Source organism: Malania oleifera, chromosome 2 (assembly GCF_029873635.1).
Source record: "Malania oleifera isolate guangnan ecotype guangnan chromosome 2, ASM2987363v1, whole genome shotgun sequence".
Taxonomy (NCBI): Eukaryota; Viridiplantae; Streptophyta; class Magnoliopsida; order Santalales; family Ximeniaceae; genus Malania; species Malania oleifera.
Window position 1 is genome coordinate 148,662,552 of NC_080418.1, and position 22,971 is coordinate 148,685,522.

At 37.2% G+C, this 22,971-nt stretch overlaps 1 protein-coding gene across 1 annotated transcript; it reads right to left on the reverse strand.

The window, feature by feature from the left end:
- Positions 1-3,270: 3,270 nt before the first annotated feature.
- LOC131149337 (dirigent protein 19-like) lies at positions 3,271-3,995 on the reverse strand. The gene has a single exon (XM_058099706.1). The coding sequence runs from the start codon at positions 3,938-3,940 to the stop codon at positions 3,371-3,373; it is 570 nt and encodes a 189-aa protein (XP_057955689.1). The 5' UTR covers positions 3,941-3,995; the 3' UTR covers positions 3,271-3,370.
- Between the last annotated feature and the right edge of the window lie 18,976 nt (positions 3,996-22,971).

Sequence of the window (22,971 nt, forward strand, 5' to 3'; positions counted from 1 at the left end):
CGTTGAAATCTCAAGGTTGGTGTATTTATATAATGCGGATTTGTCGACGAGACACGTCACCTCGTCGACGAGTCCATGAAGGAGGTTTGTCGACGAACTCGTAACCCTCGTTGACGAAATTCAGGCTTCGCTAAACCCCTCTCGGTAAGTTCTTGTCGACGAGACACGAGTCCACGTCAACGAGCTCAAGAAGGCTGCTCGTCGATGAACACTCTATGTTCGTCGACGATACCCTGCTAAGTCCCTTCAGAAAACTCATTTTCTCTCATTTCTTTTATTTACTTAATTTCTATAATTCTTCGGGTCTCTACAATAATGGTACACCATTACACTTATTTCATTAATATGTGAGGTGCTCTATTTCTATTTTCTTGTATATCAAAATTCTCATATTCTTGCTCTAAAATAGAAGCATGTGTTTCTCTCTCAAGTGCATTCCATCAAGTAAAAGTTGTACTTGCCATCATTTCACAAACCAATTTGTTCATGAACTACCCAATTTGTCACAAATTTCATCAAGTAAAAGTCCACCATCGAAGCAAGATCATTGCTAAATTCACTATCAACGTCTGATTCATCTCCCCTTTTATCTTTTTCTCCTGAACACATTCTATATTTTACCTAAGAAGACATGTCAAACACTGCTCGAAGCTTACACATTTAAAATGAGATAGCAATGACCGTTTAAAATGATTCGATTTCAATTTACATTTCTTGTCAAACAAAAATTTTATTTTGATTGTTGGTTCGAGAATTATGAATGGATTAATTAAACCATGTCCAGCCATAGATTTGACTCTGAAAGCTTAGACAAGATTCCTTCCATTATGTGAGAATATGTCTCCTCACAATCAATTCTGAATTTTTGCAAGAAACCTTGTGTAACGACCCCCATAACTTATCACATAATAAACATAAATAATAATGATATCAACCCGAACCCGTGGGTAGCGGGGAACAGCTTAACATAAAACAGCGGAAACTAAGCAACAATATATATAAAATTACATCCATCAAACCATTAATTACATAATACCAGAGTTTACTACATCATCAAAATACTGTAGTTATATACAACCTCCAAAATATCAAAATAACTCTAGCATCATACCACAAAAATCTACTGATCCTAGTACAAGACTTACTCTCTTCGTGGGGTAACTTGACAAACTCAACGGCGGTCATGACCCACCAGTCTCTCGGGAGCTCCTGAAAAATCATTTAATATTCGGGGGGTGAGACACTTCTCAGTAAGAAAAAATAAACTAAATACAGTTATGTGACAACATGAATATTTAATGCAATTATACAAGTACAGTACATTTCATATATCTGTAAACATTCATCATAATATACTGAATCATCAGATACTTTCATATTTACTAATAACCCATATCGTTCATAAAACATCTATTATAACTGATAGTACTGAAAACATGCCCAGGATGAATAGCTAGCTGATGTCATGTATTACCCCCCATGACGGGTTGTGCAGCCCGAGGGTGGGAGCTGACAATGGCTGGCTGACCACTACCGAATAAAAAATGTATGTAAGTACGATGGGCCCGCCGCACCCTGGTCCAGACTGCAGGGTGGACGTTTACAACTTTACACTGAAAGCCACATCGACTATCCATCTCCCACCCCCTCGTGGGGTGGTTAGCACAAGTCTGAACATAGATATCTGATCTATATATAGCTACGGTCCCGAGCTCCTGAAACTGAACTAAAGTAACATCCGGGTTCTGATAACATATAATACATGATAATATAGCATCTTTCATAATTTCATAATTACGCCCTCGCGCCGAACATATCATAATTACGGTCTCGTGCCGAACATTTCATAATTATGGCCTCGTGCCGAACGTTTCGTATATATATCATTCTGAAAATAAACCAATTATCATGTATTTCAAAATCATCATATACTGCATTATTACGTAATTTCTAAAAACATGCTTACTCGTAAAATTGTCATAACGTAATACATTTCATGAAAAATAATATTCATGCCACACAAAACTGAGTAAATCCTTACGTTTCATTCTAAAATCACATTCCTGTATAATAGTAGTATTTTCCCAATAACATACATTTTCTCAATAATATTCAAATATAATACATATTCCCTGAAAATTACTTTGCTGATAATAATAATAATAATACATATGGAAAAATTACTGTTTTAGTTTATTCCTTTACCTAGCTATTGAGAAAGCCCTCTAAAATATCCTGGTCTAACACCCGTAGGATTTCCTGATTAATACTCTGAAAATGAAAACTCTCAGTATTAAACTTCAGTATTTTCACGTGTATATCATTTTCTATAACTACCGCAATACCAAATTTGGTTTAAAAAGTTTTACCTCAACTCAAGGATGATTTACAACTTACTTTCACCAACAATTTGCTCCGACAGATTTGGAGAGAACTTCCCTAGGAGCGTCATGGTGGCTTCAGATTGTCGATCCGGCTTAAATTTGGCTCGAAATTGAAGAAAGAAGGAGAGGGAGCTGAAGGGAGGAGAGAGAGGGAGAGAGTTTGCTTCATTGTGAAGTTAAAATCCAGATTTTTAGTATTTATAGGACTGGATTCGTCGACGAGCCACGTCATCTCGTCAACGAGTCCTTCGATAATTTCGTCAACGAAATCCACTCCTCGTCGACGAAATTTGGCTTTGTTGACGAGGCCCTCTTATGCCCTCGTTGACGAATCCTCTGTGTTTGTCGACGAGGCTTCAAATAATTCTCCTTTTTATTTATTATTTTAAGTACCATTTTTATCCGGGTTGTCACACCTTGTGCCACAAGCCTCGCTTTATATCAAGTAATTTCATTATTTTCATTTCGCTTACGCACAAATATTTATTTGTATCCAACAGATTAGACATCTTCTAGTGTTTGGACTACAGGTTCAAAAACTTTTCTTTTTGATAGAGAGTTTACTTCTGATCCAATAGCCTCTTTCCATTTTGGTCAGTCACTTCTATACTGACATTCATTGTCAGATTTAGGTTCCAGATTAGTGGGATTATTTGATTTTTAAAATAGTCTTTTTCTTCTTTGAAGCCATATGAATAGTCAATTAGTCAACAACTTACTCCTTTTTTTTTTTTTTTTATAATTAGGCAAGGGAATTGAGTTACTGTACTAACAAATTACAGCAGAAAACTTAAGAAGAATTCGACTTCAATACAACAATTTTTTCCCTTTTTAATTTAAGCATACTTTATCATAAAATAAAATAAAAATAGTTGCTCAAAAAAAGTGTCCAACAAAATAAACTCTGAATTTTTTGTAGTTCCAATACTATTAAGTGTCATAAATAGTGGCTCAAAAAAGTGTCCAACAAAATAAAGCCCAAAACATCAAAAATGCAGCACACGAACAGTATACTTAACAACAGCATTTTTTGTGGTTAGATTGAAGTCATGAGTCTTGAGCTTAACATAGCCCCGAGCAAATCGAAAAAGCCCACTGCCGCCAATCACCGGCATCTCCCTCTCGGTGTCAAAAATCGGGTTTCGACCGAACACAGTTATGGTACTATTGCAGTACTTGCCCTCAACAAAGACGAAGTTCATAACCATCAATAATTCGAATTGCTCTTGCGAGGCCATGGCGTAAAACCCTTGGGCCCGTCCAATTAGCTTGGACTTAGGGTCCGGCCCGACCGTCAACGGGTTGTCGATCATATTCACAAGGCCAAACCTAGTGGCCATGGCACTCGAGGTCGGGGGCACCACCGTCATGGACGTCCGGTTCAAACCGCTCACAATATCATGCCAATAGAATTCAAAAACGCTCATCTTCTCTCTTCGATATCGAATTCCCTTCTTCTTTTTAACTTCGACAAATTCCTCATTATTTTTGGCGATCGAAACCGAAATAAAAAGTGAGATGGAGAAAATGAGGAGGAAGGAATGAAGCTTGGCCATTGTGAATTGTGAAAGAAAAATTTTGCCCACCAAAGTTTAGTTGATGAAACTTTGGAACATCAAGACCATATAAAGCGGCATTGTCATGAAGTCATGGCCTCAATTTTGTACCTACCAAGAATGCCCATGATGCCACTGCATGGGACTTTCTAGGAAGTAGGGGCATATTAGTCAATTTGACTCATACGCCTTATCTTTATCCTCAATTCATATACATGGCAAGCTCTGATTGGTGCATGGTATTTTCCTTTTAGAAAATAATTATAAGTGGGCATGAAATTTTGAAATATAATATGTGGCGGTGGAAAAAAGTTGGCGTCAGGAATCCACAGCCATGCCAAGACGCCAGGACGACGACTTTTTGACTTCACTCAATTTCTTCATTTTAAATTATTAAAAAAAGAAAAAACAGTTCAGTTAATAAAATTCAGCATTCGAGAAATGAACGAATCACAATAGATCTATAATATACATTCTGACCTTTTATTTTTGTAAGTTTGTTTTTATATCTCAAACTCGTAAAATTTAGGTCACACGATAACAACCTTCCTCTTGTCCTAAACTCCCTTTATAATTATAAAAGATAAAAATTTATGATTTTTTTTCCTAATAATAAAAAATTATATAAGAGTTACATGTCCGTCACTCACCGACACAAACACATCATGATGTAGGTACCTATAGGCAAAGTTGGGTTGTTTTTTTTTTTTTTTTAAATTTATGCTTATTTGTCTTCTTATTTTTTTTTTTTTTTTCTAGAAATCTACGACTATCGGTCTTGCTTTCTTCTTCTTCCCTTCTTTTTGTTTTCTTAATTTTATTTCAAATGAGTAGTCACATTCTTCGCCATAGATCAAAAAATAAAAAACAAAAATGTTATTTTTATGATGTGTGTTGCGTAATTAATGGGCACAAAGAGTGTTTGTTGTTGGTAAAGGCTCGAATCTTATTTTTCGTAATCTAATATCATATGGTAATCAAAAGAAGAGTTCGAGTTCAGGTTTAATTCCTTGGTTCAAGCCCCAAAGTTTGAACATAAGTTTTTTATTATAAAATAAATGAATACATTAACGCCCTAGATTGTTTATATTGTTAATGTGATGATTTAGATTATTCTCATCGGTTATTTAGGACTATAGATTTTAAGGCTTGAGTTTGAATTTGTATACATTTTCAAAAAAGATATAATATTCTTTTGCGTTATTTTTTACTTGAATCTGTATAAATCTAAATTTATATATAAATTTTTCTATACCCTCAAATGCAGATTTAGTGTATTTTCAAAGTAAGATGAGAGTTGGTTTCACATACGAAAAAACGATAGAAAGTATTTCGGTTTATTAGTTAATAGTACTAACTCATTTTTGTATATTGTAAAAGGGGTAGCCTGAGAAGGGGCAGATCATAATGGGTTTATAGTACGCAACCTCACATTATATTTTTGTAAGAGACTATTTCCACGTCTCGAACCTTTGACTTCCAAGTCACACTCATTTTTTTATATTGTCTAAGCATAAAATCATAGACCTGTCAATTTTTCATTTTTTGAAAATAAATTTCATGACTATAGTTTGATTACTTTATGTTTGAGTTATCAAACATTAAAAATTATAATATTCAAAGGTCTGACATTACACTAACCGTTTCGTCAGACACTATGATCATCATCTTTTCTAACTCAATATTATTTGTTACATTGGAATGAAATTGGAATGTAATAAAAAAATTATATGATAAATATGTAAAGTATAAAGACCAATTTCATTTTATTCAATTCTATTTTTGTGTATTAAACAAATGGTAATTAAAATAAAAATAGAATTGTATATTTGGTAATTAAAACAAATGGTAATTCACACCCACACGAGATTCATATCCACACAAACTCCTGTATAAAATTATATATATTTAGGAATAATTTTTTGAATGATTAGACTTTTGGATCAAGGATGATTTTAATTAAATATATGGTATTTGGGAAAAATCGTGCGGCGTGGAAGATAAATTTCACAATTAAATGGTTGTGAGTATTGCAAGATTATGACTTATTGTGTGCTTGTGGTTACTGTTTGGGCTGCAAATTCTGCTTGATTGTGAATACTGTCTAATTGTGTATACTGTGATAAATGCGTGGATGTGCTTGAGTGGTTGGTTTTATTATTGATATGTATTGTGGTTCATGTAAATTGTGATATAGCGTTGGCAGTGGTATGAAGAGGTCATTATATGGATATTTATATTAAGGAGGTAAAACATTGGCAGTGGAATGAGGAGTTTGTTTTACCGATTTACTATGAATGGGATTGTGCTTAAATTTATCACCTGGGTAGTTGATAGTCCTGTGTGAACCGCGTGTTTTGTATGAATGAGAGTCCTGTGTGAACGTTGTATTTTGTGTGGATATGAACCCTGTGTGGGTGTGAATGAAAATTATGTGAATAATCCTATGTGGATGTGTATCTATGTGGATTGGTTGTGGTATGTGTACATGCGTGGATCTCTGTAATATGATGGCATTGGATGCATGTAATTATAATTACATAAGTATTTATGGTAAGGTAGAATTCTCCACTCGAGGGCTTGGTGAGAAAGGCGAGTGCCTTAGTTATTTTCTGTTGGTACTAGAGTAGAGGGAAGTTACTTGTATGAGCGAGTAAACTTCCCTATTCTTGGAGACTTTACCTAGATACATAAACCGAGGACTTACTGAGTAAGGTGAGTGTCCTGGTATTATCGGTAGAGCAGAGGGAAGTTACTTGTATGGACGGGTAATCTTTCCTATTCTCAGGAATTATCAGTAAAAATAATTATGAATATGTGTATGTTATCAGATGTTAGTGATGTAATTGATGATGTGGATTCTTTGGTGCTAAGGATATTGAATTATGAATGATTATTTTTTTATATATTAAACTCTCTATCACACACAATTTATTACTTTTTCTTCCTTACTAAGAGGTGTCTCACCATAACAAATTATTATTCTTTTTAGGTCCTTCAGGTGATCGAGCTTAGAAAGCTCTAGGGCGGGGTTTAGTTGTGAGTGTTTAAAGGAATAAACTACTGTTTTATGTTAAAATATTTCCGGGTTTTGTAATATGGAGGATTTGTTATACTCTTTTATGGGGTTTGTTTATATATGTATATAAAACTCTGGTATTATATTTGAGGTTGTTTTAATTAGTTCTTCTGCGTAAATGGTCTCAGAGACATATGATTGGTCTCATAACACCTTGGGTGTAACGACCTGCTAATCCAATCATATAGTAAAACATATTTAATAATAAGGTCAACTCGAACCCGACGATAACGGGACTCATCTAACATTCACAGCGGAAACCTAAATAGCAGTAAATGTAAATCACATTCTTATAACCACAAATATATAATACCAGAGTTAACTATAATCCAAAACACTGTGTTTATATACAATCTCCCAAAATAAAAAAATAACTCTAGGATCCCACATCAAAATCTTGTGATCCTAGTTCAAACTTACCCTACTAACGGGGTAGCACAACAGACTCAACGGGGGCCTCGATCTGCCGGTCCTTTTGGGTTTCCTGAAAATTATTTAAGTTCGGGGATGAAATACTTCTCAGTAAAGGAAAATAAACTAAATACAACTGTATGACAACGTGAATATTTGATGCAATTATACATATACGGTACATTTCATATACTTGAAAACATTCATTATAACATACTGAATAATCATATACTTTCATAATTTCTAATAAGTCATATTAATCATGAAATGTCTGATATAACTGATAATATTGAAATTTACTTAGGATGTATAGCTAGCTGATGTCATGTATTACCCCCCATGACGGGTTGTGCAGCCCGAAGGTAGGACCCGACAATGGCTGGCCGACCACTTCCGAGTCAAATATGTCTGTAAGTACAATGGGCCCACCACACCCTGGTCTGGACTGTCAGGTGGACGTCTACAACTCTACACTGAAAGCCACATCGACAATCCATCTTCTACCCCCTTGTAGGGCTGTTAGCACAAGTTTGGACATAGTAATATGATCTGTATAGCTACGGTACCGCGCTCCTGTAACTGAACTAAACTAACATTCAAGTTTTGATAATATATAAAACATTATAATATATAGTTTAGCATAAATAGATTGATAGCATTTTTTGTGATAAAAAAAAACATATGGCCTTGCGCCGATTACTTTCGCATCTATGGCCTTGTGCCAAAATTATACATCATACACGACCTTGCGCCGACTATCAATCACGGTCTTGCGCCAAATAGTTCATACATATCATTCTGAATAAATAAATCATTTATCATGTATTTTGAAACTATAATGTACTGCAATATTTCATAACTTCTAAGAATCATTGCAATATTTCATAACTTCTAAGAATCACTGCAATATTTCATAACTTCTGAGAATCATACTTCATTCATAAAATTGTCATAACATAATAATTATTATGTAAAATAATAGTCATGTCACACAATGCTGAGTAAAATCATACATTTCATTCTAAAATCATATTTCCTATATAACAACAGTATTTTCCCAAATATGCATTTTCTCAATAATTTTCAAATATAAAACATGCTTTCCTGAAAATTAATTTGCTGATAAATAATAATAATTTGCATGGAAAATAACTATTTTTGTTTATTCCCTTACCATAAAATGAAAAGAAACCCCCTAAAATGCACTCGTCCTGCACTTGTAGGGTTTCCCGTTCAACACTCTGAAAACGACAACTCTTAGAACTAAACTTTAGTATATTTCTATGAATAACATTTCCCATAACTATGGCAAGATCAAATTTTGCATAAAAAGTCTTACCTTAAACCAGGGATGAATTTTAACTTAGTCCCACCAACGATCCGCTTCGGCAGATTTGGAGAGAACTTCCCCAGGAGTGTCGTGGTGGCCTCAGATCGTCGATCTGGCGAGAAACAGGGTCGGAATCAAAGAGAGAAGAGAGAGAAACCATAGTAGAGAGAGAGAAAGGAAATTTTTTCTGATTTTTCTACGTAAAAATTTGAGGTTTGGGCTATTTATACTATGGGATTTGTCGACGAGCCACGTCACCTCGTCGACGAGGTCAAGAGGCAATTCGTCGATGAACTCTCCCTTCGTCGAAGATATTCAGAGTCGCCAAAAACATCCTCTCGGGATCTTCTCGTCGACGAAGTCTGCTATGCCCTTTTTTCTATTCCCATTTCTCTTTCTCTCTCTCTCTCTCTCTCTCTCTCTCTCTCTCTCTCTCTCTCTCTTTATTATTTAAATACCATTATTCTTTAGGTCATTACACTGGGTCTCACATGACGGGTACGAGGCATTACAGTTGGTATTAGAGCCTAACGGTCTTGCAGACTTTAAGAATTAATACCAAAGTATAGGTTTGAGTTGGATGAGGATAGGAACGGGTAAATTAAGATACTGACAGGAGTTTGAATTTGTTTTGTAGCCTGGAGGTAGAAATCCCTTGACACACTTCTGTGATTTTCTGAATTAGACGACGGTTTCAGAAAATCATGGTAAATCCATCGCCAGTGATGTTTCCAAGCAGAGAGACTGAAACTTGGAATTTGAATTTGAAGGTTAAGATGATTGCAGATAATTGGATATCGGATACTTAATTGAGGATTTAGATATTAAATTGGTTTCTTGTTTAATGATTATGTTAGTTATACTAAGATGTAGAAATTTAAACTTGACTGAGTTATATATATATATATATATACAAGATAGATCCGAGAGGTAAAGGCGTGGACGATGGAGGAAGAGATTATTTGAGAGCTTCCAGCGGAGATGAGATTGAAACCTCCCGATTGTTGCAAGGTATAGCCCGTCAGGTTAGGGAAGTGATGAGACAAGATTTTGGGGGATCAAACTACCCACTAGTGCACTAGGGCTGTACAATTGATCAATTCACCCGCTTGAAACCCTCTTCTTTTGAGGGTGGCACTGACCCGATCAAAGCTAAGACTTGAATGCAAGAGATGAAGAAAATATTAGCAGTACTTAATTGCATTGAGGAGCAGAAAGTTCTTTTCGCCACTTTCAAGCTGACCGAAGAAGCTGAACGGTGGTGGCATGCAGTGAAGTTGTTGAAAAGCAGCAAGCAGTGTTTATAGCGATAACCTGAGGTCGTTTTAAGAAGGTCTTCTACGACCGATATTTTCCCACTACCACCAAAAATGCGAATGCGGAAGAATTTTTCAACTTGACTCAGGGGCACCTCATAGTTCTGCAATATGCTGCTAGGTTCCTAGAACTTTCCCATTTTGCACCTTTCATGGTCCTAGAGGAATATCAAAAGGCAAGATGGTTTGAAAGAGGCATAAATCATAAGATTCATGAGCACATGACATGTTTACTGATACAGTACTTCATAGAACTGGTGGATAAGCCACTGTTGTAGAGTCGAGTCTACAGAGAGGTGCAGAGGTGTCGAAACAGAGAAGGAGACCCATGTTTCCCAGACCTCAGACAAATGTCAGACATGTGTCCTGGAGAGGAGATAGAGATACTACGGGTCAGAGGCCAAAAAGAAATAATCAAGGACAATAGGGTGATTTGTCACGCCCCCACTGCTTTAGATGTAATCAAAGGCATTGGGAAGAATGTCGGAGTAGGGGTGTCGTATGCTATAGATGTGGCAAGTATTGTCATATAGCTCAGGAGTGTCGAGAACTGCTGAATAATGCATCTGCTCCAGATCAAACTCGGAGGAACAACTCGGTGCCTCATGGCGGTGGCAGCTTGGCACGTGCTTTTATGCTTGGTACAGCAGAGGGGGACAATACTAAAGGGGCACAGATATATGTTTACATTTGCATAAGTAATAATCTCGTTTGAATTTGAGTGATTTGATGCTTCATGTGTTAGAATTAATTAAAATGTATGAATGTGGTTAGCTAATTCCTAAAATTGTAAAAATATGAAATTGACGAATTTCAAGTACGAAATTCTTTTAAGGAGGGGAGAATGTAACAACCCGGTGCCTCGTCGACGAGTACACATGTCTTGTCTATGAGTAATTACCAAGAGCAGGGGAAATTCAGGTTTTTAAACGCTTCATCGACGAATGTTTTGTGTAAGAACCCAAACCGTGATATATGGGTTTAAATAATTAAGAGAAGGGTAAATTTGGAATTTGAGCAGGCTTCATCGACGAAGCCAGATCTCGGCAACGAAGGCCTTGTATTTCTCATCGACGAAGTTCAGGGGCTCGTCGCCGAGGAGAAGCCGAGAGATTTCAGGAAACTAGGAATCTTAGGCTCATCGACGAGGTCACTGTTTCGTTGACGAACTGTCTATATGACCTCGTCGACGAGGACACCGTTTCGTCGACGAAGGCAGCCGAGTCAAGGGTTATAAATATCAATTTCTATTACTTCTCGGTTAAGAAATCTAAATATTCTCTCTCTCTCTCTAGAAACTCTCCATACACTTCCTCTCTCTAGATTTCTTCGCTGTTCATTGTCTGATTTGATGATCCAAATTTACCACGAGGATCGTAGAAGGATTCTCTACAAGTTCTACGGATCGGATTTTTGATTTGGCCATTTTTGGGTTTGGCGTAAAATCAAGGTAAGGCTCGGTTTGCATTTCCATTCCAGTAGTTTTGTAGAGAACAGAGTCGTGAGTATATTCTGTACTGTCGGTTGTAGGTTTTGGAACTCAGTTCACTGTTTAGGGGCCTTAGAGTTCAGGATTTGTCATTTGGGGGAAAGGTAAGGGCAATCTGTTTATGTCGGTTATTTTCAAAATCGGACTCGGTAGAACTGTGGTTCACGATCCTGTGTGTATTTTGGTTACTCATTTGGGGGGATCTAATGGGGGAAAACTATGAGTTTTTCATGATTAAAGTTTTGGGAAAAATGGGGGCAACGGGCTGCATGTATATGTTGATTTATACTGTGTTATAGGGATGACCGTGCCTTGACTTGTTTAAATTATATGTGTTTGGAAAACCATGATTTTCGATTACCAAATGGGTGTGGTTTGTTTGGTTATATGAGCATGCATATTTTTGTTGTGTTTGGTTGAAATGCGAGTAGGAACGGGGTTCTGAATTTGTTCTAGGTACTAAGAGTGTCCGACTCTATATCTGAGGGCATATGAAATTGCTGGCCATGTTTGGCAAGAGTGTCCAACTTTATATCCAAGGGCGTGAGCCTTACCGACTGATCACCGAAGGGTGTGGATCCACCAGTTTAGCGTCGGTACGATGTCATGGGAGTCTAGGACTAGCCATGTGCCGGTGGCGTCGTGTTTTGCGAGTTGGATAGGGGCCAACACCATATGTCACGAGCCGGCTTCGGGCCGAAGGGTGTGACGACACCAGGATTGCTTAATCATGTGTGTGTGCGTGTATGCACTGTTGTGAAATTAGTACTGGAACTACATTTAACTGTTTATGTGTTGCGTCATGATAACACTCAAATGCCACACACCGATATAACTTGCATTCTTCCTTACTGAGAGGCGTCTCACCCCAGCTGTACGTACATATATTTTAGGTCCTTCGTGTAACTGGAACTGGAACTAACGTCCTTGTGTCAAGAGCGTAGTGGCCGATGTACTGCAGGTAGCGCTTGGGTAAGTGCTAGGACTTGTGTTTTGTGAGTTGCCGTTTTGAGATATGTTGGGCACCCGGTTGTACTTTGTATGATAGAGCCTTGTTTCTGCTCTTATATTGTGACAACCTACTTATTTTCAACATTTTTTTTTCTTAAAATACAATAATAAAATCAATATCACATATTCATGCTCAATAGATCATAATCCACCTGGACCCGTGGGTACTAGGGATACATCATAACACAAAAAGGAAGCCTAAGCAGCAGGAAACATACAATCATATACATCTCATTATACCATACATCACAATACCAGAGTTACTACAACACTCAACCCAAAAATATATCTTAGGGCCATTTCCACAAAATATATCTGACCCTATCAAAATACTTACCCTTCTAGAAGGGCAGATCTACTGTACTATATCAGCGGGGCTTTACCCGCTCTCCTATCAGGGGCTCCTGAAAAGTTTATAAAATTTTGGGGCGAGACACCTCTTAGTAAGAGAAATAAACTAATACTAGTGTGTGGCAACATGAGTATTCTGTGTTATTCATATACCATACATAACATATTCAGTAACTATTTTGTCAAATCTGGGAACACATATATATCATCAAAACATGGTAGAACATACTGCATTTTAATAAACATATTTCATCTCATATAATAATAATAACATAAAAACATTCCTAGTAGGTTAGCTGGCTGTTGTCATGTATTACCCCCACATGACTGGGTTGTGTGGCCCAAAGGCGGGACCTGACAATGGTTGGCCAATCACTGCCAAGTCAAAAGTACAACCTGTAAGTCTGATAGGTATGCTTGACTTGGTTCGTACACCAGGGGCGCTCACACTCTTCTTAAAAAACCACATTGACCATCCAATCTCACACCACTCCGTATAACGGCGTTAACACAGATATCATAATCATGATGACCATGGACACATAGCAACGGTACCGTGCAAGTGCTAGCCTAGACCAAGCCAACCAGGTTCTGATATCATATAACATATACTAAAACTGTGATATATGGATATTTCATGTCATTAATTATCAAATCAATCATATCATTTTGCATATATACGTATGTCATGAAAATCATTGGCCCGTACGCCGGTATTACACATTTTATCATAGCTCGGCCCATATGCCAACAAATCATAGCATGGCCCATACGTTGGCAAAACACATCCATAGCTCGACCCATATGCCCCAAATCATATCATAGCACACCACGTACGCTGGCAAATCACATCCATAACATAGCTCGTATGCCGACAACATATATCCATAGTTCAGCCCGTATGCTGGCAAATCATACACATAGCACGGCCCGTACGCCGGCAAAACATATAAAAACCTCGGTCTGTACGCCGGTTTTTCCATTATAAAAATCCGTATCATAATCACATTTTCAGAAAAACAGTATTTCAAAACAATTTCTACTCATGCCACATTAACAGGTTTTCCACATATTCAACATACCTTCATTTTTAACAGTGTTTTTCTCAAATATAAATCATATATATGAAAATATTTACTTTCCTAAAATCAAATGCTATATATACATACATTTCTAAAAAAGAACTAGCTTAGTTTATCCCCTTACCCGATTCCTGAAAAGCCCCTAAGAAAATCCGTCCCGCACCCGCAAGGTTCCCCGTTTAACACCCTGAAAACAACATTCCCCCGAACTAAAGTTCAGTATTTCTACACATATAACGCTTTCTACAACTGTCAAAAATCCAAATATTGAGTAGAAACCCTTACCCTAGATTTGGGATGGTTTCCACCTCAGCCCCACCGACGATCCGCTCCGGTAAACTTGCAGAGAACTCTCCCAGGAGCGTCGTGGTGGCTTTAGATCGTCGAACCAGTGGAAATTCGGCCCAAAATCAAAGAGAAGGAGAGGGAGCCGAAGGGAGGAGAGAGAGGGAGTTCCTGCGCTGAAAAATGACTGAAAATCACGTTTTAACCCTATTTAAATAGTGGCCTTTGTCGACGAGCCACGTCACCTCGTCGACGAATTCAATACAAAATTTGTCGACGAACTCTCCCCTTCGTCGACGAAATTCAGAAACCCAAAAATCATCCCCTCGGTATTTCCTCATCAACAAGCCACGTCACCTCGTCAACGAGACCAATTATACTTTCGTCGACGAACTCCAACCCTCGTGGACGAGCTCCTGTTATACCCTCGTCGACGAGTCCCCTGTATTCATTGACAAGGTGCTGAAAAATTCTTTTGATTTATCCTTTCCAAAACGCATTCGTTGGCGAAGTCGATTGCCTCCTTTTGTTTCTAGTTTCCATTTCCCTTTCTTTTATTATTTAAATACCATTATTCTTCGGGTTGTTACATGTATAGACTCGGTATGGTACCATGCTTGTATAGAAAGACCTTATTTCCGCTGCGTATCTTTGGATGTGTATAGGGTGCCTGGTAACCCCACGGAGTCGGACCCTCATTCATTGTATTGTATCTTGGATGATTTTTATGATACAGGGACAGATTAGATTACATTTTCACCCCTGGGTCCCATTTTCGGGTTTAAGGCGTGACATTTTGACCTCGTCGATGAATGTTCTTCTTGGCTTCGTCAACAAATCCACGTGTCTCGTCGACGAAGGCCTAGTTATAAATAAGCCTTGGATCTTTTTTCTGCGAATATCTCTCTCCACTCTCATTTTCTCTCTCTGAGTTTCGGTTTTCCTACCTATTTTCTTCAAATCTGGCCCGGATTTAGCCCGATTTGATGACCAGAAACTACCATGAGATTCTTGGGAAGATTCTCTGCAACACAAGCAGAGCAGATTTTCAATTTGGAGTACTAAGGCACCACTCCAAAACCAGGGTAAGTAGGGTGTTTTTAAGTTTCATTAATAATATGGAGTATATAGAGCCTAGGGAATGTTAAAATGTCATTTTATTGAAGTTTGGGTTGATTAACTCGAGTTTTTGAACTAGGGTTCGAGTGAGTACCGCAGGCGACGTTACAGGGTTTTTGTGGGCATAATTTAGTAAATCGGGTAAGGGGAAAATGTTATAGAAGCTTTTTAATTAATTTTTGAACTGATTAAACTCCATTATAAAATTATATATATATATATATATATATGAATAATTTTCTGAATGATTAGTCTTTTGGATCAAGGATGATTTTAATTAAATATATGGTATTTGGGAAAAATCGTGTGGCGTGGAAGATAACTTTCATATTAAATGGTTACAAGTACTGAGGGATTATGATTTATTGTGTGCTTGTGGTTATTGATTGGGCTGCAAATTCTGCTTGATTGTGAATACTGTTCAATTGTGTATACTATGATAAATGCGTGGATGGGCTTGAGTGGTTGGTTTTGTTATTGATATGTATTGTGGTTCATGTAAATTGCAATATAGCATTGGCAGTGGTATGAGGAGGTCGTTATATCATACTTGATATAAATTGCTATATAGCGTTGGCAGTGGTATGAGGAGGTCGTTATATGGGCATTTATATTAAGGAGATAAAACATTGGCAGTGGAATGAGGAGTTTGTTTTACCGATTTAATATGAACGCAATTGTGTGGGAATTTATAACCTGTGTGGTTGATAGTCCTGTGTGGACCGCGTGTTTTGTATGGATGAGAGTCCTGTGTGGATGTTGTATTGTTGATTCCATGAGTCCAATCATGTTTTGATAATGACAAATCACTTTGTATTTTATCTGTGCATTGAGAATGTGAGCATAAACATTACTTAGCTTGCACGGAAGGTGATGAAGTCATGGAAGCCACAAGGATTAAAACATATATAAACTAGCACAATCCATGGAACTAAAACAATAGAAGAATGAAGATGCAAGCGCCAAGTTCATGATCGTCATGGGAATGAGTATTTAGAATTGATTGTAATTACATATTTTATATGATATAGCTAGAAGCTCAAAACATGCCCTACACATGCATCTTATGAAAATCTTCTAGGGTTAAACATGGACTTAGAGACCTTATTTTGAACCCAAAAAAATATTATATAATGGATCAAATCAAAAAAGGTAAATAGATTTTAAAATTGAAAATAAAAATTCTGAAGTTGGTCTGCCCAGACGACTGAGGTGTACCCTCAGAAGTTCGAAGATATAACCTTAGACGGCTAAAGTTTTACTTCAGACATTTGAAAAATTTCTTCAGAAGACTCAAGAATTAGGTCAGTCATCTAAAGATTTAATTGTTGAAACGCAGAACAGGCAGAACACCCTCATAAGACTGAACCTTTAGTTCAATCGTCTGAGCTGGGACTTCAGAAGACTGAACTCATAGTTCAGTCGTCTGACCCTGTGTCCAGATTATAATTTTTAGTGCTTTAAGGAACATCAGACGTCTGAACCTACAGAAACTTTAAAAATCTGAACTTTAGCGAGAAAAAAATGCAGGTTATTCACTTAATCAAATTGATCCAATGGTCAAAACTTAACCTAAGGCCGAGATTACTTATAAAAACAACCTCTAAACCCTAGCGCCTCCCTTTTGGCATATGATTGGGGGTCTTAAACGTATACACAACTCTAGGAAGCACTGAACACATTACTAAGCTCTTGCCTGCGATTTCAAAGCATTTACATCATATCTAAGCTTGGGCTACATTGATTTTCAAAAGGAGTTCTAGCGAATATTATGCAAACAACTTGGGTTTTGAGGCTTGGCGATCAAACTAATTGTTTGCTTATTCTCAAAGAATTTTTTATCTCACAAACTTATTCTTGAATATTCATTTTTGAGAGATTGATCTTGAGTTATTAATTATATAAACATTTTGTGAAAGATCACTACTTGAGAAAAGTTTTTGTTTAAAACTAAAATCTTGAAGAAAGTTTTAAATATATCTTCATTCAAAGATTTGCTATTTGATTAGTGTAAGAATTATTTGATTGCAAATACTAAAAGTTTCTAAATACATATTCTTAAGGAATATTATTTTTGAAACATTGTGTTTAAATCTTTGCAATATTCTACGTAAGGGGAAAACGTTATAACAGCTTTTTAATTAATTTTTGAACCGGTTAAACTCCATTATAAAATTTTATATATATAGGAATAATTTTCTGAATGATTAGAATTTTGGATCAAACATGATTTTAATTAAATGTATGGTATTTGGGAAAAATCGTGTGGCATGGAAGATAACTTTCATAATTAAATGGTTACGAGTACTGCGGGAATATGATTTATTGTGTGCTTGTGGTTACTATTTGGCTACAAATTCTGCTTGATTATGAATACTTTCTAATTGTGTATACTGTGATAAATGCGTGGATGTGCTTGAGTGGTTGGTTTTGTTATTGATATGTATTGTGTTCATGTAAATTGTGATATAGTGTTGGCAGTATTATGAGGAGTTCATTATATAGTACCTGATATAAATCGCCATATAGCGTTGGTAGTGGTATGAGGAGGTCATTATATGGGCATTTATATTAAAGAGTTAAAACATTGGTAGTGGAATGAGAAGTTTGTTTTATCGATTTACTATGAATGAGATTGTGTGTGAATTTATAACCTGTGTGGTTGATAGTCCTGTGTGGACCGAGTGTTTTGTATGGATGAGAGTCCTATGTGGACGTTGTATTTTGTGTGGATATGAACCCTATGTGGGTGTGAACGAAGACTGTGTAAATAATCCTGTGTGGATGTGTATCTCGTGTGGATTGGTTGTGGTATGTGTACATGCTTGGATCTCTATGATATGATGGCATTGGATGCGTGTAATTATAATTACATAAGTATTTATGTAAGGTAGAATTCTCCACCCGAGGGCTTGCTGAGGAAAGCGAGTGCCCTGGTTATTTTCTGTTGGTACCAGAGTAGAGGGAAGTTACTTGTATGGGCGGGTAAACTTCCCAATTCTCGGAGACTTGACCTAGATACATAACTCGAGGGCTTACCTTACTAAGTAAGGTGAGTGCCCTGATATTATCACTAAAACAGAGGGAAGTTACTTGTATGGGCAGGTAATTTTTCCTATTCTCGGGAATTATTAGTAAAAATAATTATGAATGTGTGTATGTTATCAGATGTAAGTGATGTAATTGATGATGTGGATTCTTTGGTGCTAAAGATATTGAATTATGAATGATTCTTTTTGTATATATTAAACTCTCTATCATGCACCGTTTATAGTTTTTTCTTCCTTACTGAGAGGTGTCTCACCCCGACGAATTATTATTCTTTTCAGGTCCTTCAGGTGATCGAGCTTAGAAAGCTCTGGGGCGGGGATTTAGTTGTGAGTGTTTAAAGGAACAAGTTTATATACAGTTTTATGTTAAAATATTTCCTGATTTTGTAATATGGAGGATTTGGTATACTCTTTTATGGGTTTATATATATATATATATATATATATATATATATATATATGTATATAGAACTCTGGTATTATATTTGAAGTTGTTTGATTAGTTCTGTTGCGTAAATGGTATCGGAGACGTATGATTGGTCTCATAACACTCTAGGCCCCACTTGGCAGGTACGGGGCATTACAACCTTGAACATCATATCCAGATCTTAAAGCTTTATATACATAGATATGGGTTGTTCTCTGGTTTATGAGCATCATATCATGCCTTAATATCACTTTTTCTTATGCATGTGGGAGTTATAGGGATAACTATACTGGTTGCAATTTTTTAAATGAATTAATTAATATCTAGTATAGTTATGATCAATAATTTAAAATACGTGCTTATACTCTTGATATACTTTGTGAAATTAATCTTGATGAGTATAAGTGGTTTATTTCATCTAAGTCTGGATTCAAATCTATACGGGGAGCATCTAAAAATAAATTTCTAGTTCTTATGCTCACTATACCTTTAGCTTAAATTCATAGTTTACTGTGGCCTGCACGTTTATTATAATGAATTTCCTTCCACCCACAGTAAATCTTAAATTCATTGCATCTAAGCTCGTACTCAAATTTATAGGGGGAGTCCTTGAAATTAAATCTCCAATTTGGTAGGTTCTCCAACATGTCTAGCTTAGATCCGTTTTGAATATATTGTGGCATATGCTTAAATGTGTTGCTTTTATTGAAAATCGAAATTTGAAAAATGTTGATTAGCCACAATCATTTGGGTTGCCATATGATCCTTGTTCTGAATTATCTGATATATTTAGGATCTTTGTGGTTTATTTTTCTGGTTATTTTATAAATTATGCTTAAATGCCTAACCAGAAAAATACTGCCAGCTTGCATGATCTTCATAGTTTATTTTCCAGCAAGCATCGCCCCCCAGCACTTCATGATAATATCAAAAGGGGGATATATATATTTATTTATTTATTTATTTATTTATATACATATATTTTTCTTGGCAAGAAACAATCTTATATGAGACATCTTTTTTCTTGCTTGTGTGCTAAACTGCTATGCTTAGGATTTTTTTTTTTCTCAAAAAGGGGGAGTGTTTTGAAGGGGAAGTTATATTCTCAAAATCTTATATCAAAAGGGGGAGTGCCATTTTAAGCTAAGATTTTCTTTTTAATGATCCACTATTTTTTTTCTTAGCTTAACCCTTTTGCTAATGCCAAAAGGGGGAGAGGGAAAGTAAAATGATACAATTCTAAGCTATATATTGCATGCTACATGTTTGTGCCTTATTGTCAAAACTAAATGCATATTATTTGAAATGTCTTCTTTTGCAAATATACCTGAGTTGTGTACTGCTTATTTTTAAAGAATGCATATTGTTAGGGGAGCTTTTCAGGCTTAACCCATTTTGCTCCTCGGTGTTTGTCATCATAAAAAATGGGGAGATTGTTAACTTTTTGAGTTTGATCTCTATTTTAATGCTGACAAACTACCAGTGTAAGAACTCGGAAAATATATAAAGGACTTCTGTAGATTTCGTCGACGAAGCCGTATTTCGTCGACAAGTCAGAAGACTTTTCGTCAACAAAATTCATAGGGTTCATCGACGAAGAGAAGCCGAGAGGTCTGGAGAAATTGAAATATCAGGCTTCGTCGACAAGGCTGCCGACATCCGCGACGAAATACCCAACTTTTCGTCGATAAAGGTACATTTCGTCGACAAAAACCGGGCGAGTCAAAGGCTTAAAAAGGGAAAAATGGTTTCTTATTCATTAAGCTATCCTACTCTCTCTCTCTCTCTAAGAAACTCTCTCTCTCTCTAGATTTCCCCGCCGGTCGTTGGTGGTATCGAAAATCCGAGGTTACCACGAGGATCGTGGAAGGATTCTCTACAACTTCTGTGGATCGGAATCTCGATTCGAGCTTTTTTGGGTTTCGGTGAAAAATCGAGATAAGGCTCGGTTTTCATTTCTGACTTAGTAGTTTTGTAGAGGATGGTATTGTGAGTATTTTTTGTACTATGATTTGTAGGTTTTGGAACTCGGTTCACTGTTTAGGAGCCTTGGAGTTCGGGTTTTGCTTACGGGGTTGAGGTAAGGGGAAACTGTGTTATGTTAGTTATTTTTGAAATCGGACTCGGTGGAACTGTAGTCCACTGTCCTGTGTGTGTTTTAATTACTCATTTGGGGGAATCTAACAGGGAAAATATGGGTTTTTCATTATTACGGTTTTGGGAAAAGGGGGCGACGGGCTGCATCCTTGGTTTTGATGAAAACCTATGTATATATGTGATTTATACTGCGTGAATGGGATGGCCGTGCCTTGACTTTGTATAAACTGTATTTGTTTGGAAAATCATGATTTAGATTACCAAATGGGTGTGGTTTGATTGGTTATATGAGCATGCATGTGTGTGTGAAATGTGAAATGCTAGTAGGAACACGGTTCCGAAATTATTCCAGGTACTGAGAGTGTTCGGCTCTATATTCGAGGGCGTATGAAATCGCTGGCCATAGATTGGCAAGAGTGTCCGGCTCTATATCCGAGGGCGTGAGCCTTTCCGACAGATCAGGCCGCAGGGTGTGGATCCACCATTTGAGCGCCGCTATGATGCCATGGGAGTCGAGGACTAGCCATGTGCCGGTTAGCTCCGTGCTTCGCAGGTTGGCTGCGGGCCAACTCCAGAATGCAGATCCGGCTTCGTGCCGAAGAGTGTGATGACACTAGGCTGATCATGTGTGTGTATATGATGGAACAGAGCGGATGTGATCGCTTGTTCTTGTGACCGGTGTATTGAGAGAGCTGAGCTGATGGTATCGCTAGTTCTGGTTACCAGGTTACTAATCATAGGTTGTGTGTGCTTGTAGGCACTGTGTGAATTAGTACTGGATTGCATTTAACTGCGTGTATGTTTTGTCATGATAACACTTAAATGCCACACACTGATAAAATCTATGTTCTTTCTTACTGAGAGGTGTCTCACCCCTACTGTACGTACATTTTTACAAGTCCTTCGAGTAATCAGAACTAGCGTCCTGGTGTGGGGAGCGTAGAGGCCAGTGTACTGTGTTAGCACTTGGGTAAGTGCTAGGACTGTAGATATGTTGGGTTGCCATGTTGGGTTGTTTTTGGGCACCCGGTTGTACGTTTTGTTAGAACTATGTACTGCTCTTGTATAAACTCTGGTATGGTACTGCATATATGATATATATTGATGATTTTCCGCTGCGTATATATTTGTGTTTGGATGCTGTTTAGGGTGCCTAGGAACCCCACGGGGTCGGACCCTCATCCATTGTACTGTATCGTTTTGCACCGTGTATGATACAGGGACAGGATAGGTTACATTCTCACCTCCGGGTCCCACTTCGAGGTTTGGGGCGTGACAACCAATGTCTTATGTGTGTATTTAGCGCGTGAATAGGTTTTCATTTCAGCACATACATAAGATACCGAAAAATGGAGGCTAGCAAGAATTTAAAGCACACATCAATTTGGAACATTCCATGGAACTAAAGAGCAAGACAGAAGAAGACATACACTTTTAATTGTAATTGCATTTGATTTTATATTTTGGTCTGTAATAATGCATTGCATGCATGATGTGAATGGATAGCTCAGAACAACCATAGACAGACCCTAGGGTCCATAACTTTCACAGAAAATCCTTTTCATAAAAAGCTAATATCAAACAAGGATTTTTGGAATAGCTTTAGGGTGAAAATCGGGGCAAAAACAAAGCCTTTGGTCAATCGGTTGACTGACGTTGGATTTTTGGCTTAGTTAAAGAGCTTTGGTCGACCGACCCCTTATGTACTAAATGACTTGGTCGACCAAACCTGCCACGCGAGGCATGTGCTAAACCTCGGTTAACCAAACCATTTACTACTTAAAGAGCTTAGCCTACAGAACAAGGTCAAAAGTCGAAAGTCAAAAGTCAACCTTTAACTTGGCTCCGTCGACGGACTGAATTATAACATAGCGTCTTCGGTCGACCAAAGTAAAAAATTTGACTTTTCCACCTTCCACGTCCGACCGAACTTTTAGTTCAAATTGGCCTCGGTCGACTGACCATGAAGTCTCGACAGACCGAA

Coding starts and splice junctions, on each gene's coding strand:
- LOC131149337 (XM_058099706.1), bottom strand. CDS start 3,940: ATGGCCAAGCTTCATTCCTTCCTCCTCATTTTCTCCATCTCACTTTTT.